The sequence below is a fragment of the Ruditapes philippinarum genome, unplaced genomic scaffold, assembly GCF_026571515.1.
Source record: "Ruditapes philippinarum isolate M1 unplaced genomic scaffold, ASM2657151v2 ctg1368_1_1_1_1, whole genome shotgun sequence".
In the NCBI taxonomy this organism is placed as follows: Eukaryota; Metazoa; Mollusca; class Bivalvia; order Venerida; family Veneridae; genus Ruditapes; species Ruditapes philippinarum.
In genome coordinates this window covers 200,544-221,568 of record NW_026861205.1, presented here as the reverse complement: position 1 = coordinate 221,568, position 21,025 = coordinate 200,544, and the positions used below count along the sequence as shown (strand labels likewise).

Genomic DNA, 21,025 nt, shown 5'->3' with positions numbered 1-21,025 from the left:
ATATATATGCACAAACAATATGACCAGATCGTCCTTAGCGGTTAAAATAAGAACCTTCATTTTTTTTTGTTTAGTGACATATCAACACATTACTCTGAACACCATTGAGCTTAAATTGAGTTAGTCAAGTCCTAGAAGATAAGTTTATCCAAATGAGTAGTTTAAATTTTAAAATATACACAATCATTTTAAGTAATCGATCAAGCAAAAACAATTTGAAATAAACAGTGAATGAATTTTCTATACATTATTCAATCCCTTAAGAACTTTAAAGTAAAATAAATAAATACATAAATAAATAAATAAATAAATAAATAAATAAATAAATACATAAATAAATAAATAAATAAATAAATAAATAAATAAAATTAATACATGCACCATAAGAATGACGGCTCAATATTTTTTGATAAAATAAATTCACCTGTTAAAACAATATCTTGTAAGATCGATATTTCACTAAAATGACAACAAAATTAATGTATGAACAACTAAAATTTAATGTATAGCGCATCAAGGTAAGATAAATCTGTCAGCACGTCACCCTAAGGTAAATTATCTGCCACTGTTGGCAAAATAATCAGAGCGTCACTGTTTATTTTGTCTAAATATAGATTTATTATACATGTGCATACACTCTCTCCTTGACAGGTATTTTATTTGCCGGTAGTTATTAAGATATCAGAACGAGATTATTATACTTGCTTAACACTCACCACGTATGATATTTTACTTAAAACCGTGTGTTTAATGGTGGATTTAAATCAAATTTTATACCGAAGTCCTGTTAAAATAGGACACAAGGTAAAAAAAATTTTGATATTTAAATGAAAAAATTCATATTTTTAACTAAAAACTTGGGAATTGTTTAAATGAGATCTATATGAATATTTTCTTTTTCAGGTATTAAACAGCTTAAAATTTTAAAGGGTATTTTTATTTTTTTATTTTTTTTTAAAAAAGGTCGAGTATGTATGTTAAGTTTTATTTTTTAAATTTAAATTTTTGATGAAAAACCCGCTAAATATGATACGAAATTTTATGATTTTTTTTAAAAAAAAACATAAAACCAGTTAAGAAATTAAAAAGAAATAAAATATTTTTTTATTATTTTGCAGGTTTTGACATGCCTCCGACGACAAGAGATCGAAAACCCTTAGCATCATTATCCATAAGAAGACACAGTTGTTATTTATTATCATTGTTGAATACAAGGGGATTACTTTTATGTGAACAGTAGCTATATTGATTTTTCATATGTGAGGTGAGGTTATATTGATTTTTTCCGTATGAGAAGAATGTAGTTATTAGTATTCAAATGTGTGGAGTATGAGGTATTGATTTTTAATATAATGAGGATTGAGGTTATATTAATTTTAATATAAGAAGTAAAACATGTATTTATTTTTGATATGTGATGTTAGGTTATATTGATTTTTTATTTGTGAAGTAAGCATGCATATATTGATTAATCATATATGAAGGGAACATATTTATGTAATCAAAACATGTATATGTGAAATGCTAGTAAGCATACCGATTGTTATTTTTTCATGTATTTAGTTATTTCTCATGTATTTTAATTGTTATATTGTTGCTTCATATGTGTAGTTAGGTTATATTGGTTTTTATATGTGAAATAATCATACTTATTTGTTCATGTATTAATTGAAATTACAAAATGTATTCATTTCAGAAGAGGTGAAGAGATAAAGGCTTTTATATAAGAAGATTTATCAGATATTAAGATTCATACTTGTGTGCAAAATGGTATATTTTCTTACTTGACTTATGAAAATTCAGAACATTCCCATAAGGCCTTATACGAGTAGTGTTTACAGAGAAGTACATTTTTAAAATGTGAAAGCAGGAGATATTGATTTCTACATGTAAATAGTTTAGGTTAACATGCGAATACATGTAAAGCGATCAACAGTTTATATATTTAAAAAGCAATACTAAAATAATAAAAACATTGTGGGGGCTTTTAAAATCACGTGGGTACCAACACAAAAAGATTCAGTAAAGAAAAAAAAGGGTTTAAAAAAAGGGAGAATTCGTTTTATCAAAAATAATAAAGCTAAAACCTATAGGTTTCGAACCAGACAAAAAACCAAAAATTTATCCCCAAAAAAGTAAATTTTTTACAAACATAAAGTTGGGGAAAAAACAGAATTTTTTCAAAAATAAAAGAAAAATTATCTTTGGGAAAGTATCAAGGGAAATCACCGATCTATGTGTACTCCTCCAAAGTGGACAACATGATTTCGGCTCATTTGAAGAGTTACGGCACTTGGGAAGAGGATCTTCTAAACCAAACTGGAGATTTTCTAAAACAGTACCCGGATATGACATTTTTAGACCTAGGATGCAATGTTGGCGTGTATACAATATTTGCAGGTAAACTTGGAATTAAAGTGGTATCAGTTGACCCTGTAGGCAACAATTTAATCCTGCTTTCCAAATCAGTTCATGCTGGTAGATTTGCAGAAAATGTGACACTCGTGTTGAATGCCGTGTCTGACGAATATAAAACAGTTATCGTTGATATTCCAAAAGAAAACATTGGTGGCGCACATATCGTTAATGATATAAAACCAGAGGTCAGCGTGCATAAAGCGGAAACCATTTTGTTAGACGACCTCGTACCGTATATAGGAACAAATAACGTTTTTATCAAAAATGGATGTTGAAGGACATGAGTGGAAATGTTTTAAATGGAGGCCATAATTTGTTTCAAACAAAAAAACGTGAAAAGCAATTTTTAATGGAATGGGTACACCACAGACATACCAAAAATGGACAATTGATTATTGATTATTTGATGAAAAATGGTTTTCTCCCATACACGGATATTGCAAAAACTAATATTTTAGACCCCTATAACTATTATATATGGCCAGAAAATATATTTTGGATTAAAAGATAAATGCTTTAACAAGCATTAAGCTAGTCATTTGTAATATTATTATTATTATCATTTTATAATTATTTTATATTCATTGTGCATATATTATTTATAACCCTGTCCGTTAATGTTGAACATTTTTATTTTTATAACCGAATTTTGTTAATATATGATAAAATAATAAATGCAGACTTCACATATTTATTTAATAAATCTGCAAATCTACATTTCTTGTTTGCATATATTTCTTTCAACTATCACAGTATCATTATTGTACTACTTCCATCAAGAATGGAGTCAATTATGAGAGAAAAAAATTAAAGAAAGACGTCAGGCTCGATTCTATCACGAAACTATCTTTTAATATTGTAACTGAACCGAACAAAACTTGATTGGTACTATAAATATTGGTAATATTCAGAGACGTTATATTTCAGAACATTGAAGATTGTTCAGCGCGACATTATTGCTATATTTTTGGAAATTTTAATTCTTCATCTCTATTTTGGTGGTTCGAGTATTTCTTAATTGAATACTGTACAATCACTCTTAGGATATATTGCCTGCTTTTTAAATTTGTCTACTGGCAGCTTATCTAACATTCATAGCCTCTGATCCCCTTTCTTAATTCCATTTTATTTAGCTTCGTTCATCGTTTCCCCGTTCAGGGCTCACGTATTCGTTTAAGCGGGGCACCATACGCCGCTTTTCATGGAATGGCACTAACTTGTCGCATTGACATCTGCGGATGTTTTAAAATTAAAAATGTCACCAGTACATGTACCTGTTTAATGTTGAATACTGCTTAAGCCTGTGCAAGGAGGCGTGAACGGTAGCTTGCACTTTCCAGTATCGTTCATGAACAGGCTCATTTAAACTGGGCCTGTAGCATTTTCAATTTTGGCGTTTTGCACGTTCTTTAAAGATTCTATGTCTTTCTATTACAAGATAGAATTTTAAGTAAAATAAAATTAAAAGTAAAATAGATGAGCTGTAAGTGCTATGAAGTATGACTAAGACGGAATTATGTCCGACTTTTACCAAACAACATTGTATTGTGTCCGACTTTTACCAAACACCAAGGTATTGTGTCGACATTTACAAAACAACATGGTACTGTGTCCTACTTATACAAAGCAGTCCTGATGGTCTTGCGTCTGACGTTCACCAAACGAAATTGTGTTGTGTCCGACTTTACCAAGCAAGATATGATAATGTGTCCGGCTTTTAAGTGAAAGAGTTCGGGAATATAAAGGCTAAACTAGGAGAAACCGAACATTTTAGCAGAAGCAATATTGTTCGCTTATCCTGACGAGTAGGGCTTTAGTAAATCAAACCTCTATTGGTTCATAGGTTTTATTGGCGTACAATGATTTTCGAAAATCAGTTGACACAACAAATCACTGTTTGGCCATTTCTTGCTTCAGTGTCGGGTCAGAAACCATAAACTGAACGTAGAGTTGGTTACATTCTTGTAAATACGAAAATCGTTCGATTCAGGAAAAACTTTAACAAATACGTGACTTTATAAAGATTGAAAGTAATTTCATCTTTCACAGTCTTTTACATTTGCATTTTAGTCAAAAATACCTATAAGTTAAATTTAAATCAATATTTTGTTGATTAAGTAGTAGTAGTCGTTCGTAGTCGTTCGGATGCGCATCATTATATCACTCGGGCTACGCCCTCGTGATATAATTCCCCGCATCCGAACTCCAAACAATGATGTTATTGAGCAATAAAATCACAGTTTGGGATATATTATTTCTTAAGTTGAAATATATGTTTGGTGTCGCCTCAGAGTTTCCACTAGAAACGTTCTTTAAAGGCTGTTAAAAATCGTCGTTTAATTTACCTTGTGTAGAATAACGAATTTTGAATACGTTGATAAAACTATGTTTGTTTATTTTATTTCACAATATATTTTCAAGCAAAATACAAAGTACTGATTGTAAAATTAGATTAAATTTAATAGCGTTCTTGATTTGATTGTTTTGCACGTGCTGTTTGGCGCTACATTGGGGCGTCACGTAAACAACAATTTAAACGCCGATGTTCGATTCATTTTCTTAGTTAGACCATTTTCTTTCATTCTACATAGTTTCCACAACAACTTTCGAATTTTGTTCTTTCAAACAAAATGGCGCTGTCAACTCCTCACAGTGATAACCTCCCTTGGCAGAATTGTAATCTCTGTACTGATAAGGGGAGATAACTGCGAAGGAGATTGTGTGTCGGTATGAAAATACACAGGGAGGTACATGTAATAAGAACGGCGAGTGCATTGTTGTAGAATAATGCACGCTTTTGGCCTTTTTTGTCTATATAGGAAAAATTCCGATAGTGTTAGAATTGATATTTTACATGTTAAAAGAAAAGTAAATAAACTAACAATATAAAACAAAAACAAAAATACAAACAACAAAATAAATATAATGAATTCATTTTCATATTTTTAGCAGAAAAAAAAATCAGATGTTTTAAAATCAGTGGTTTTAAAATCTAGAATAATTTAATTTTCACAAGGAAAATCCATAAAACCTATTGACTATATAAAATAGAGAAAAACGGAATCCCTAAAGAACGCCCAAACCGACAAATTGAAAAATGTTACAGGCTCGGTTTGACTGACTCTGTTCATGAACGGTAATGCTCCCATATGGAGCAGAATTTGGGTATTTATTCGCTGTTTATCTTTCAATTTCTTTTTATCTTATTTATATTCGTATACATTAAATTCTTATCTATAATCATATAAATTTAAATTGATTTAAACAAGTTTAAGTGCTACTCTTTAATTGACAGTTAAACATTTGTATTTTGATACTGCAGAATGTAAGGATCAATTGTTTCTACTTCCTGTTTAAACTACGTGATTAGACCTTATGATGCATACTTTTTCCTTTTCAATTTGAATAATTTAGTTTTAACTTATGATCTTGAACGTCCTTTCTTTTAAGAATACAAAGTGGGTTACATAACACTGAAATAAAATCTATACGAACGCACCTAGACGAATACGAACTGCAATAACACGAATACGAAATTACATTTGAAATTTAAATTTATACATCTGGCCGGGAACCAATATTTCCGTACAAGTCCGTAATTTCTGACGGTGTAACCGTTGAAATATTCTCTTCAAAAAAATCCACGAAAATTCAGGGTAGCACTCCACTGTTAAGTTCCTGCCGTCAATGTCCTACAAGCAATACGTCTAATAATTCTGATACCAAACTATACAACCTGGAAAAAGAAAACACATTTTGTTGAGAACATATGTAATATTTTCTTTTTTGTGTACGTATACATACAGCTTGTAATTATACGGAGTTCTGAAGTAAATCAATAAGAAGAACACAGATGTGAATAAATCTAGTTTAATCTAAGAACTGGTAAATGGCGGGAATCGCCTGTTATATATATGAGCTGCCCATTCAGGCATTCATGGAATAATACTGTGCTAACATATAAAGGTCAAGGTTAATGTATCAGAGTTAAACAGATACCATTACAACATATATGACATAAGATTGCAAATCTACAAAGAAATCATCCAATCTGCAATAGGCAGGCAGTCAAAAAAGTTGCAATTCATTCCGTTGAAGCCCAAAACCGACAGTGGCCCGAGACCCAAAACAACACATTTCGTCCCTGTGGCAAAAAATACCTGCAAATATACAGGCTAAAGGAATAACGTCTCTGCTTTAGCAACTCCCTATACATGCAAAATATCACAAAGAAACTGGTGCTAAACCTTGTAGATTTTTTGCTACTGCTAAAAGTTGGTACCCCCCTGTAAAATGACTTGTTTTAACCGTAGCAATGTTTACAAAAATGGCGGCCTTGACATCTATTATCAACAGCATGAGATTTCCGGCCATGTTTTCGAATTTGCCAGTGATCATATTAGATGTCACAAGAACAAATTTCATGCTGAAAATGCACTTTAAAGACAACCATCATTTAACCTTTTTCCTTATATAGACGTGTTTTGACGGCTTTTTGCCCCCCCCCCCCCTTTTTGAGGCCATAAACAGTGAAAAATGTCCTATTAGGCCCCCAACACTGTTTTTCATTTGTTGTTTAAAAAGTGACCACTTTTCGGCCCCAATCAAAATAGAACATCAGGGGGTTGCCAGAAGGGGGATGTGCCCCCTTCTGTTTGGGGTGTTTGAAGGGGGCGGTAGTCCCCCTCATCGCCAAGAAATTTTTGATATGTGACAGTCTAAACTGGCCTCAGGTCGATCTCAGGGTAACTAGTAACCGACGCTGAAAAGCCTTTTACTCTATCTTAATTCATTGAGAAGTTGCAGCACTTTGAAATCAGTTTTGATGGAAAAAAAACAATACAAAATAGTGATTTTTCGCAATTTTAAGACGTCACCCCGTTGCCATGGTAACAGAAAATTAACGATTGAGCCTGCTGTTACAGAGCCTATGGTCCAGTCAACATTTGTGCCAAGTTTCATCAGTATTGAAGCATTTTTCATAGTTTCATAGCAGTTTGAACTTGTAACAGGAGGTTTTTCATTGAAAACGGCCATTTTTCACAATATGCTCATGGGGTAAAAGGTAAAATCCAGAATATTCACTATATCCAAGAAATCCTCCCTGGCCATTCAAAGCTCTGGCTTACATTACTGTGGTGTGCTACCTATAAACTTGGATTAAATCGCCGCGTAGCATTGTATCCTCACACCTTGTGCTCACGGAAAATACCGAAGCGATACATGAGTTATCTCCCGTCACTAAGATTTTTCGCTAGAGTTTTAGGTCTGGTACCAATCTAGGACACAAAAAGCAAATATTAATCACGTGCTTTCTAGTTTTTATTTAAATGAGTCAGTTTTATTTCGCTTAAGGTTGTTTAATGATAATAATTTCATAAAGTTAGAATATGGATAAATCTCTATAACAACAATTCTTATAGCCTCTACATACAAATTTATTTTCAGTGTGAATCGAATGGGAATAAGAGTTGCACAAATACATTTGTAAGAAACAAGTTCGAGAAAACACACTTTCTTTTAAATAAGTAGAAATACAATGTAGCACATGTTTAATACAAAAAGTAATTGATTGGTATCTAATATTAAATTTAACGAATTAAGATGAAGTACTGGCATTGGCTTTAGAATATTACAACTTACTATAAACATAGTAAGAAAGAATAAATAAATATTTAAGTAAAGAACTTTGATTTACTCACAGATGAATCAAATTTGCAGGAATGTGATTTAAACTTAAGCAAATGAAAACTACAAGTAGTCAAATGAATAAATACCCAAATTCTGCTCCATACTCCCATGCACGTTTACAATTTATTTTGTAAAACGTTAACACGATTGCCAAGAACCGAAACGATACCGTTTAAACGGTGGTACCTCTATGTACTATACAGTCGCCAAATGATGTCTTTCTTGCTATTTTTTACACATGTACATATAGTGGGGGCCTTAATGGACGGTACTAGAAAGTGCAAGTTACCGTTCACGCCACCCTAGCACCGGCTTAATGTAGAATTATATTTGCATTATATTTATATTCTTTCAGTGTTGTTATATTTTTCTGGTCATTCGGATCATTGATGCCAGCACTGTTAATTGTTTGAGAATTAAGTACCTCTCAAGCCAGTGCCAAGGGGGGGGGGTGGGGCCGTGGGGGGCTGTGAGGGATGTTGAACTTATTCATAATCCCTCATGTACAGACTCAATCAAACCGAGTCTGCGATTTTCATGTAATTTTGTTGTGATAAGTGCTTCGGATGGATCGTTTTGATTCCAGATTTTTTCCCCTTAATTGTTTGTGTCTTTATTGATATTTAATATTGATTATAATATTATAATGATTTTAAATATAATGAAACCTTTAAAACACTGATAAATCGCATTTGTACGTGTCTGAATACGAATACACGTATATTCAAATATTAACCTAAATCATTGGATCAGAGATATCTTTGTTTTAATTATTGGCGCTTGAAGAAATATAAGATTTCATTTGCATCATAGTTTGGGGACTTTTCTGTTGAAAATGTGTCAGAGTTAAATCGTATACATATACATGCACAGTGCGTTAACTGGAGTGCATGTATTAGTTACCCGCACTCCAGAGCATGCCCGTTGATTGGCTCATTTTTGCTGGCGTTTACTTATTGTGACGGAAGAGAAAAGGAAAGCGACAGAAATATCATATTTAGATGCTCGTTCATTGGTTACTTTTTCCCGGGGTTTCATATTGTCACAACAGGAACGTGTTTTTATGTTTGACTATGATACAAAAGAGAAAGAACATCAAAACACCTGGCAATCTGATTAATACTCGGGGGCTACGCCCCTTCGTACAAATCAGATAGCCTCGTGTTCCGGTGCTCTTTCTATTATTACTTACTGTATCCAATGAGTTCAGAAATTCGGATTCAAGATTCAATATTCAAAATATTTTATTTGGTAACGTAAACATGACGTTTCTTGCTACACAACACATATATACAATGATACAATATAACATGTCAACATGACACAAATTTATAGACAATTATATTTTTAGCGGAAAATATGATACATATAGTCAAAACAAGAAAGAAAATGGAAACAAGGAGGTTGAACTAATGGAGATTTTGTATATTTAATGACTTACAGCTAAAAAACAATCAAAATCAGTCAAATGTTTCATGAAATTATTGAATTACAACACGGACAATTTGTATATTTTTGGTATATACAGTAATAAGCTTATTCAGATATCATATTAACAATACCCTGACGTATTTCAAACGCTTCATATATATATTTACATTATTTAAGTTGCATGTTGCTGTTGGTATTCTGCATTAGTTCAACGAATTTATGGACACTAGGTCTATTATAATAATATTTCTTTAAGTACTGTTTACGTATATCATTATTAGCATTACAAATACAAACAAAATGAAATTCGTCTTCTTTATCACGTGTATTACAAATAAGACAATATCTCTCACTACGTTCATTTCTACAATTACCATACCGTCCAGTTTCTATTCTAAGTTGGTGAGATGATAATCTTAATTTTGTAAAAGCAATCCTAAATTTCTTAGGAATTTTATCAAGATACAGTGAGTACTCAAATGACGTCTTGAAAAGTCTACATGTGCCTAGGCTCGGGCTAGTTGTTACATTATGATACCATGACTGGATGAATTGATCAATAAGAGTTTGCTTAAATAATAAATGTACATTTTTAAGGTTATAAATACTTGGATTATACCATATATATGACAAACCTGCATTATCTAACATGATTTTCACATTAGACAACCAGTTATTTTTTTTCCTCTATTGATATCATTAACATTGATGTATATAAGTATCTAACTATAACATTATTACTGTTAACAATATTTGACCAAAATTTGATAATCCGTACATATCTGTTTACATATAAAGGGTACCTTTTCAGCTCACCATAAATAGCCATGCTGCTAGTTGACTGCTTAACACATAGCATGGACTTACAAAATTTTAGATGTACTCGTTCGATTTCCTTACTTTTACTAAATCCCCATATTTCACAGGCATAATTTAAAATAGATACAACAAAAGCATCAAATAATTGCAAAGAAGTACTAAATTTAACCGGTGTCTGTTTTTTATTAAACAATAAAACGTTTAACGCCTTTAGAGCTTTCCCTACTAAATACTCTTGATTTAAGGTAAAACTACCTGTATAATTGAAAACAGTACCTAAATAATTGAAATTGTCGACTATTTCTAAGGGAATATTATTATATGTCCAATACTCATTATTTCTAATCGGACCCCTCTTCCTAAAAACCATAACCTTACTTTTACCTTCATTTACTTTAAGGCCCCATAAAGTACAGTAATTATATAATGTATTTAAACTATTTTGTAAGTCTTCAGGGGATTTACTTAAAAAACAATATAATCAGCAAATAACATGAGAATAAATGTAATATCATCTAATGTTAAACCAGAATTAATATAATTTAATAAATACATTTCTAAATCTTCTAAAAACATAGAAAACAATATCGGGGACATTACCTCCCCTTGTTTAAGACCAATTGAACATTCCAGGAAATCTGAATATGGTTTACAGCTCCTTATTCGTGCTTTTACTTTAGAGTACATATCATGGATGATTCTTAAAGTTTTTCCACGTACACCAATGTTATATAGTTTAAACCATAAACCATTACGATAAACACTATCAAAAGTCTTTTGAAAATCTATAAAGGCACATGCAAGACGTCCATTTTCATTTAAAATTTTATGAACAACAGCATTTAAAACAAATATAGCATCAACTGTGGAGCGACCCTTCCTAAATCCAAATTGTGCATCACTAATTTTGTCGTTTTCTTCAGACCATTTTGTCAATCTGTTATTCAGAACACCTGTAAATATCTTTGAAAAACAACTAACGAGACTGATTCCTCTATAATTACTAGCAAGTGCAGGGTCATTTTTCTTAAACAGAGGTACAATAATACTTTCCATCCATGAATCTGGAAAAAAACCAGAGTTCAGAATACCATTAAAAATATCAACTAAATGCGATGATAAAATATCGGACGAATTTATAAAATACTCATTCAATAACTGGTCACCTGCAAAAGCCTTATTTTTCTTTAACTGACAAATAACACAATTTATCTCATCAACTGTTATAGGTTCATCTAGCTCCTCGTACAGTACATCATTACTTAAAAAATCTAAATTTTCACAAAATAATTCACTTTCGGCATGCAAAACATTTGGCAAATCATTACTTAAGGTAGAAAAATGCTCATAGAAATCTTCTATGGAAACACTATTCTTATGTATCGTCTTTTTAGTAAACAATTTCCAAAAATCTTTAGGTTTACAGTGACGAAGGCGTTCAATTTCTCTTAATTTTTTTAACTCATAACTACGTACGTTTCTTTTTTTTAACAACATTTTTATAAATTAGTTTATTATTACAAAATTCTATTCTATTTACATCATTTTACACATATTATATTTATATACAGAATTTAAATATACCTCTTTTGAACGTTTGCAATCTTCATCAAACCACTCCGCCTTTTTACATAGTTTACCATCGGCACGTGGCGTAATATATGTTATAGTACGTTTACAAAATAATGGATCTGCCACGCTTCTCACAACATTTACAAAGGATTCTATACATAAACAATGTAATACCAAGATTTTCATAAAGTAAAATATCGTTTGGAACAATATCAAATAAATCACCATTGATAAAGTTATAAGCAGGGGAACCTTCCACCCATATATATACACCAGCTAAGTAAATGTCATCTGTAAGATTAAAAAATATTTTATCAAGTTTCAACCAAATGATAGTGTCAAAATGATTCTGTACAACGGTAACCCCTTTACTTATTTCATTTTTAATGTATACTAATACCCCACCACTAGATCGCTTTGCTCGCCGGTTCTGAAATTTACGATAGAAATTAAAAGTTGTATACCCATCTATATCAAAATTAGAATTTTTATTACCCCAAGTCTCAAACAAAAATATAATATCGTTATTACACAGTTTCTTTATAAAATCATTGTCCTCTAATTTAGATCTATTAAGTCCATTTACATTCCATGATAATATGGACAGTCCAGCCTCATCGAGTCCCTACTTCAGGTTCCCGTTCTGCATCTGGCTTCTGTCGGACTCTTTATCGCTTACTGGTACCCCGTCAATAAAAAGCGTGTCGAAGGCTAACCAAGCTTGACGACCTTGTTTTTTGGCATTTTTAAGTTTCGGTCAGAAATTCGGAGATGTAAGTGCAGTCGAGGTGCGAAAATGATATCGTAAATTTAAGGAGTCGATAAACAGTTTAACACGCGCCTGTGTCGCTTTCGTCATTTTTCCTCTCATGATATTAAATTACCTTAAATTGTGCATTTATAAAACGTTGTAAAATGTAACGTTGTTGATTAAATTTTTATTAATTTTGTTTTTGGTTATATTCTAAGTTACCTCCCTTGCAGTCCTATTTATTATAGTATTTAGATAGTAAACGAAAGTAGCATAGAGGGTGTTGATATTGTGTGATAAACTTTGAAGATCATTGGAAATCATCCGATTACCAGAGTACTCGATCGGAATAATGACCGAATACTAGAGTATTAATTTTGGTATTCGTTTCTATCCATAATAAAAATAGATCTATTGACATACTTCCAAAATCGATACGTTCATAAAATCCACACGTTATTATTACTTACATTAGTGACATGGGCACAGATATTCTATTCATTGGACTACAAGGTAACTACATTAACTTTTTTCACTTTTTAAATAAATTTTAAAAGCATATCATCTTTGTTAAAAGTGAAACACAAGTTGTAATAACAAAAATAAATTTAAGATTGGCACACTGACAGTGGTTTAAATACACAAACTTAGACATACATGTTTAAACCAGTCGGTCACTCCTAATAATCAAAGTACTGTAGTACAGATGGAGTGGCTATTAGTCACTTTATGGTTAACTCGCCATAGCGAATTCGCAGATAATTGAACGGGAATGAATGTGCTTATATGTAGTAAACAATTAAACATTTATATTTCATTTAATATTAGTACAAACAAATCAATGCAAATAGAGGTTGACATGGGGGTCAGGCAAAGATATGTATTATATTCGCGGTAACATAAACTTACTAATGATTTATATTATATGTGAATAGACAATTACTTTACGTATCTCAAATAGAAAGATCTGACACTTTTCCAATCGACAGAAAGGGTCTGTCTCAAGCGAACATATTTGAGCCGCGCCATGACAAAACCAACATAATGGTTTTGCGACTAACATGGATCCAGACCAGCCTGCGCATCCGCAGAGTCTGATCAGGATCCATGCTTTTCGCTTACAAACCATGTAACAAGTAGATAAACTGATACCGAATATCATGGATCCTGATCAGACTGCGCGGATGCGCAGACTGGTCAGGATCCATGCTGGTCGCAAACCCATTATGTTGGTTTTGTCATGGCGCAGCTCATTTGCAAACATTTCTAAGACTAAAATTTAGCTGATGCCAAATTATTAATGGTTTCATGCACAAATATTTAGCATCACATTATGCCATATTTTGTAGGAAGATACTTTGGATGGTCCTCTCCCTCTATGGAGTTTTGGATTAAACTAAAGTTTAAGTTTATTGTCGCTAGAAATATTTTTGGCACGTATACGAGTAGTCTAATGCCTTTCATATTCATTAGCAAAATCTTGAGAGTTTGGAATCAAGGTGTAGGGTTTATGTCTCATTGTTGAATAACTTGCCACTTTTTTATGAATCTTCTATGAATTTTCAACTCTCTACATATCGCCAAAGAATGAAATCATTCTTAGCAACTGATTTATAAAATTCGCCAAAATGTTGTCATTATTAATGACGGGACTCATCTGGCACCGATGCCTGATAAAATTTTGGGCATGGGTAAAACTTTCGGTAACACCACTGTGATATATATGAGAAATGTGTATACGAACAATATTAATATTTGTTCAAAAGCCGAACCTGAAGTCAAGTTTTCACATTGAAAGATAACGAATAATTTAGGGAGATGGCACAAGAGACAATAACAAGAATTTTGTCTGGTTTAGTTGTTGTTGTTGTTGTTGTTTTATTTTTGTTAGAAATTGAAGTTGATATTGATCGGTCACTATAGTGATTCCAGTCGTGAAGTGCTCTGAATTCGGAATTCTCATTGATAGCTATTGTGAAATTGTCTTTTAATTGTCAGTTATTTATATTTGAAGGCATCATTTACAGATTGAGTGAAATTGTGACTACATGGCTAAAATAATCTTGCAACGAATTTTACCTATCAATACTATTTAATTATCCCCCGCCGAAAAATTTCGGCGGAGGATATAGAAATAGTCTCCGTCCGTCCGTCCGACCGTCCGTCCTTCCGTCCGACATTTTTGTCCGGAGCATATCTCTAAAAGTATTTTAGTTATCAACTTGAAACTTCATAGGTGGATAGACCTCATTGAGGAGGAGTGCAGTGCACAAGAATGATAACTCTACCTTGCATGATTTTTGAGTTATTGCCCTTTGTTATTTTTCAAAATTGATTTTTGTCCAGAGCATAACTCCAAAAGCCTATGAGATATCAACATGAAACTTCATAGGTACATAGATCTCACTCAGGAGGTGTGCAGTGCACAAGAATGATAACTCTACCTTTCATAATTTTTGAGTTATTGCCCTTTGTTATTTTTCATACCTAATTTTTCACCTGAGTGGAGCATAACTCAAAAAGTGTTTGAGATATCAACATGAAATGTCATAGGTGGATAGATCTTATTGAGGAGGATTGTTGTGCGCAAGAATGATAACTCTTCCCTATACAATTTTTGAGTTATTGCCCTTTGCTTTTTTATGCTATTTTGTCCAGAGGTTATCTCAAAAAGTATTTGAGGTATCAACTTGAAACTTCAAAGGTGGATGGATCTCATTGAGGAGGAGTGCAGTGCTTAAGAATGATAACTCTACCCTGCATTATTTTTGAGTTATTGCCCTTTGTTATTTTTTAAAATTAATTTTTGTCCAGAGCATAACTCAAAAAGCCTTTGAGATATCAAAATGAAACTTCATAGGTGCATACATCTCACTCAGGAGGTGTGCACTGCACAAGAATGATAACTCTACCTTTTATAATTTTTGAGTTATTGCCCTTTGTTCTTTTTCATACTTAATTTTTCAATTCAATTTTTTTCTCAAAAAGTATTTGAGGTATCAACTTGAAACTTCATAGGTGGATAGATTTTACTGAGGAGGGATGCAGCACACAAGAATGATAACCTACCCTGCATTATTTTTCAGTAATTGCCCTTTGTTATTTTCAGCCATCAGTATTCACATAGGTTTCAAAGTCTGTAATCACTATAGCCATCAGTTTTCATTACCAAAAGACCTCTTAAAATGGAATTATTCCGCTCTACTACATATACATTCTTCCAATGAGCAAACACATTCGGCGGGGGATGGCCATGTTGACATGGCTCTTGTTTCTATTTGGAGTGTTAAGACTTTTTACTTTGGTGAAAGGAATTGAAAAAAGGAAGACAAGAACAACACCGAGTTGAGCAAAGGTCCATAGCTTCAAACTACTCATATTATGTATTTGATTGAATTAAATGAATATGCTTCTATAATTTGACAGTTTGTCTTCTTTTCCTTACAGATCAGAGTGATGGCGTTTTCCTCAAGATTTGGTGGAATATGTCTACGTATAGTTCAATGTGGAACATATTTTCCTTTATTCTTCGCATTTGAAGGAAAATATTTTGTTTATTTATTTACACTTCACATGATTTCTTTTTATGGTGCAACTAAACTTTTACCGAAGAGCACTGCCTTTGAGAATTCATTGATCTTAAATAGTCTGTCATTTGTATTTTCGTGTTTATTATGGTACTATATTTTGGATGTAGGTATAGATTTTTCTATTTTTCTTGGTCTTTTCATTCTGTACTTTCAATTCATTTTGATACCATCGGTATGCAGTTGGTTTCAGCAAGTTATAGAAAAAATACAGCTCTGGATAAAACTACAGAATGATATTCTACAATGTCATGCAGCGTGGAAGAAATACCTGTTTTATGGAATATGGGCTTTAAACATGGTCTGTACTTTATCAACATTCATATACATTATATATACATTATTTAATGCAGTGAATTATTTCTACAAAGACCATGGGCTTAAAGAGATTAATATTCACGAAATAGAAAAAAACGATTGCATTCCTTATACATCTTTCCCTGATCAACTGTGGTTTAGTGGTTCTGACCTGGAGGAGAGCGTTAACGTGTATTATATGAACGATTCTATATCTTATATAGGCGACCGGCTGATAATCTTGGAGAGCATTAGCAAGTCAATGAAAGAAAACAGCAAACTCTGTAAAACGTTTATAGGTGAGGATTTCTTAGTCACGTTTGATATATCGCGCGATCAATATTCAGCTTACCAAAATATGGAATACTACTGGTCATTTAATGGAACACGAATTTTCGAAAACTCCTTCGGAAAGTATACTTACTGGCATACAACATCCGAGAGGACACTTTCATTTCATTTCCTTGTAAAAGTCACGGATTATAAAGACGCTGGTATGTATGTGTTACACAGAAAAACCACGGAGAATTATTCTTTAAGAGGTAAAAAGATAAAATATCAAATGCTCAGAAAAGACTTTAAGCAGTTCATTGATGTTGAGCAAAATGTTGTAGAAAGGAAAGTTCTTAAGTTTTGTTTGATTCTTTTTGAGTATCCTTTGGTAGCCAAAAGAGATGTAGGAACATTGGTTACAATAAATAACTTCTTCAAAATATCAACGTTTCGATTTCACGGGCTCAAGATGAAACCGGTGTATCTGATCAACGGGAGGGATGTTAGAGATGTGTGCCCATTGGAATCATCTTGTAATCCGACAGTTTCTTTTCATCATAACCGAAATTTGTTCAAGCTAACTTCTGAAGTAAAGAACCACTCTTCAATTTTAAGAGTTAATGTTTCGTTTTGTGTTTGCCCAAAGGCTTATGGAATTCACGAGTTTTATTTTGTCTTTGATGACGCCTTTGAGGTAAAGTTTCCTTTATCGTTAACTCTTAAACCACCTGATGAAGTTTTGCAGTCATCATTTTTCTTAGCTATGTTAGAATGCTGTAGGAGTGGCTCCATTTATATCGACCCTTTTGATATTATTATGGATTCATACATGAAACAAAATGTGTTTTATTCCAAAATGGAGGAAAGATTCATACAGCAAAAAAACCTAGAACACCTTTATATAGTTTGTATGTTGGCGTTCTCATTATTTGCAGCCATTATCGTTTACAAAATGCAAAGAATTTTACTATACTGCTTCTTCACTGAACAGAAAATTGAATGTTCAGAAGACAAAATTTATGTACCAAAATGTGACATTTTTATATCATATTGTGACGAAGACCAAGATGTAGCTGAAAAGTTATTTTTACCATTTATGTGCGATTTGGGATATAAAGTACACACGTACAGTGATATTCCCGGGAATATGGATACCAGATACGCCTTGAAAGAATATATTAGAACCTGCAAGGTTTTCATACTCATTCTTTCGGAGAACTACTTGAATGACAACCTTTATTTTAAGTTACAATATGAAATGACGATTTTGATGTCAGTAGCGGAGTCAATAATTGAGCATGAAAATATATTGGTTATAAGGTCTGATAATTGCCGGAAGGACGCTGATCCTCTAAAACGATTCCGTTACATAGACTGGACCAACACATTGCTTAATCTGCGTTCAGATGAAGAGAAAAAAGACGAGCTGAGAATATGGCTTACAAAAAGACTCAGGCCAAATGTTGTATGGCTTTTTGTTTCAAACTGGTTGATAAAACCTTGTTTATGTGCTATTCGTTGGGTTTATTACGCCAACCTCTAGATATTGCACGATGTAGTTTTTTAGAATGTCATTTCCATTTCACATATATTTGACTAATTGCTGCATGGCTTTGTAATTTGTATCAATGCATTTTACAAATAACGTACAAATGTATATGAATTTAATCTTGGTTAAGTTATGCTTCTTATTAATACTATTCAACGCATTTATGAATATATGCTTATTTTATAATTGATATATGAAATGAGGTAACAAATAAAAAAACATATATGATATGCATATTGTGTTCTCAATCAAACAGAGCCTGCAACAACTTCAAGTTTGTTGTTTTGGACTTCCTATAGGGATTCTTATGTTCTCTATTTTGCAAATATCCGATTTCATGAAAATAAATGATGTGCATCCATAAAGCTATTTACAACTATAAAAGCCTCAATATTTTAGCCAATGCTATACATTTCTTAGGATTTAATTCCACATGTTATCAATGTATAACTTACATCAAATAGTATATGAGCCGTTTTATGACAAAATCAACCTAGTGCGTTTGCGACCAGCATGGATCCAGACCAGCCTGCGCATCCGCGCAATCTGATCAGGATCCATGCTGTTCGCTATCAGTATCTCTTCTTGTTATAGGGTTTGTAAGTGAACATGATGGATCCTGATCAGACTGCGCGGATGCGCAGGCTGGTCTGGATTTCTTACTGGTCGCAAACCCATTATGTTGGTTTGTCATGACGCGGCTCATATATCTGGAACAGTATCTTCAATCATGTCAAAATATCATGGAAGTCCTTAGGAGTAGGGATGCTTGCCGGAGTCTTAAAAATAAGAAGGAATATAATTTCATACTTACTTTAGAATTTATATTCCGACAGGTTCTCAACAGTACGGACTGACATGGTGAATCAGACTTTCACTTAAGTCTGAGCGCGTTCATGATTCCTTTTAAAGAACAAAGAAATTAATTTACACCTTATTACCGGTGCCAGACGACAGATTGCTGGAGTGATGAAGATAATCTAAATTTACTGATTGCTTCCGGTAGGGAATAAACTTAGTTGGTGTATTTGATTCAAATTTATTGCTAGACTTTTCGCCCATTGACTGGAGAATGTATCAAGTAATTTGTACTAACTTCCATATTCAAAAAAAATTTGGACTGGTTTAAAATGACAACTTCGTAAAAATCCGTGAAAATGTTCAAATTAACTCCAGTTTGAAATTAGTAACTGTAATTCGTGTTAATCACATACATGTCCAATACTTAGCGTTACGTTTGCCAAATATCAACCTGGTGTATCTTTTCTTGAGAATATTACAGGCGCATAAACTAGCACGGTCGAAGAGAAAATGCTGCTGTTGTAGGGAGAAATATCCGCGTCATGACAAAACCAACATAATGGGTTTGCGATCAGCGCGGATGCGCAGGCTGGTCTGGATCCATGCTGGTCGCAAACCCATTATGTTGGTTTTGTCATGACGCGGCTCAAATGTATTTTTGTGGCTGCTCTGATGACAGAAATGCTCTGAGAGTTGCCAACAGTTTGACCAAAGATCAAGATCACTCTATTATTTTTTTTAATTTATTCTTTGCGTACTTTCATCCACTATTGAGACATTAAACTGTCATTTGAATGTAATCTTTAAATCATAATAAAAAGTATTGATTACATACATGACATACGGTCAAATTGCCCAAAATTAATATAGATCAATTAACATGGATTTCTGATGATAATGCAAGTCACCTGAGATGTTTCTAGACATAGGGTTGATCTTTTTCATATAAACATGTTACTAAAAGAAGTATATTCACATACTAGATGAAAGTCTATTTTGAAAGTATTACTAGTAACATGATTAATTTCTAAACTAAAACTTGAAATTTATATTGCATACTTTCAAAGTCTAGCAATATCAGACCATTTCTATTTTCGTACAGTTTCTCTTTTAGTTTTACCTAAATACACGATAGTACTGTACTGTAAGTGTATCGCTAAACTATTTAATTTTAGTTTGTTATTTGAGGTGGTATTGTTTTTTTTCTTCAAGTTTACGACAAGGTAATCAAGGTTATTCTTTGTGTTTGATAACCTATCTGATTTCCAAAAGCAATTATGTATCATTAGGGACAACGGTATCATCTTCAATGTCGGTATATTTTGGCAGATTGAAATTAAAGTTACGCCGATGATGACTGCTTTGTCAGCACTTCTTCTTAGTTATGTTTGCTGTAAGTACTCCAACCTCGTTGGCTAACACGTATTTATTCTTTTTTGTCTGGGTCCGAAAACATTGTGTCGAGCAAGTTCGTTATAAGTGGAGTCGACTGTATTTTATTTATAAAGACACTAGGTTCATGTTTACATTAGCGAGGAGTGTTCAAATTTAAATCATCTCGAAAGTTATTGCAATACGCTAAGTAGTATCAAAAATACAATGCACGGTCATTTGCAAATTTCGTCACTAGTGACGAAGTGTGTGTTCATTTTTATGAGCCAAAACAAAAACACAAAATAATATTTTTGCTACAAAGTCTGGCAAAAGACCATGCATTGCAAAAAAAGACCATCAGTATGAAGAATGTATGCAATTTTATTTACTACTTAATGTCCAGCCATCTTTAACATGAAAACTTTAGGATATAGAAGGCAACATCCTTAGTGGCAAGCCTGT

The 21,025-nt window shown here is 32.7% G+C and overlaps 2 protein-coding genes and 1 long non-coding RNA gene across 3 annotated transcripts; all 3 read left to right on the top strand.

Annotated features, from left to right (window-relative positions):
- The first annotated feature begins 532 nt into the window (after positions 1–532).
- Positions 533–1,940, top strand: LOC132714873 (uncharacterized). The gene is made up of 3 exons (XR_009623623.1): positions 533–804; positions 1,119–1,264; positions 1,697–1,940. It is a non-coding gene; the product is annotated as an uncharacterized LOC132714873 (long non-coding RNA).
- Positions 1,941–2,211: 271 nt separating this feature from the next.
- LOC132714872 (uncharacterized) lies at positions 2,212–2,879 on the top strand. The gene has a single exon (XM_060697789.1). It carries the CDS (start codon positions 2,262–2,264, stop codon positions 2,691–2,693), a length of 432 nt encoding a protein of 143 aa, XP_060553772.1. The 5' UTR covers positions 2,212–2,261; the 3' UTR covers positions 2,694–2,879.
- Positions 2,880–12,951: 10,072 nt separating this feature from the next.
- LOC132714871 (uncharacterized) lies at positions 12,952–18,616 on the top strand. Its single transcript, XM_060697788.1, has 2 exons — positions 12,952–13,195; positions 16,130–18,616. Exon 2 carries the CDS (start codon positions 16,139–16,141, stop codon positions 18,380–18,382), a length of 2,244 nt encoding a protein of 747 aa, XP_060553771.1. The 5' UTR covers positions 12,952–13,195; positions 16,130–16,138; the 3' UTR covers positions 18,383–18,616.
- The last annotated feature ends 2,409 nt before the right edge of the window (positions 18,617–21,025 follow it).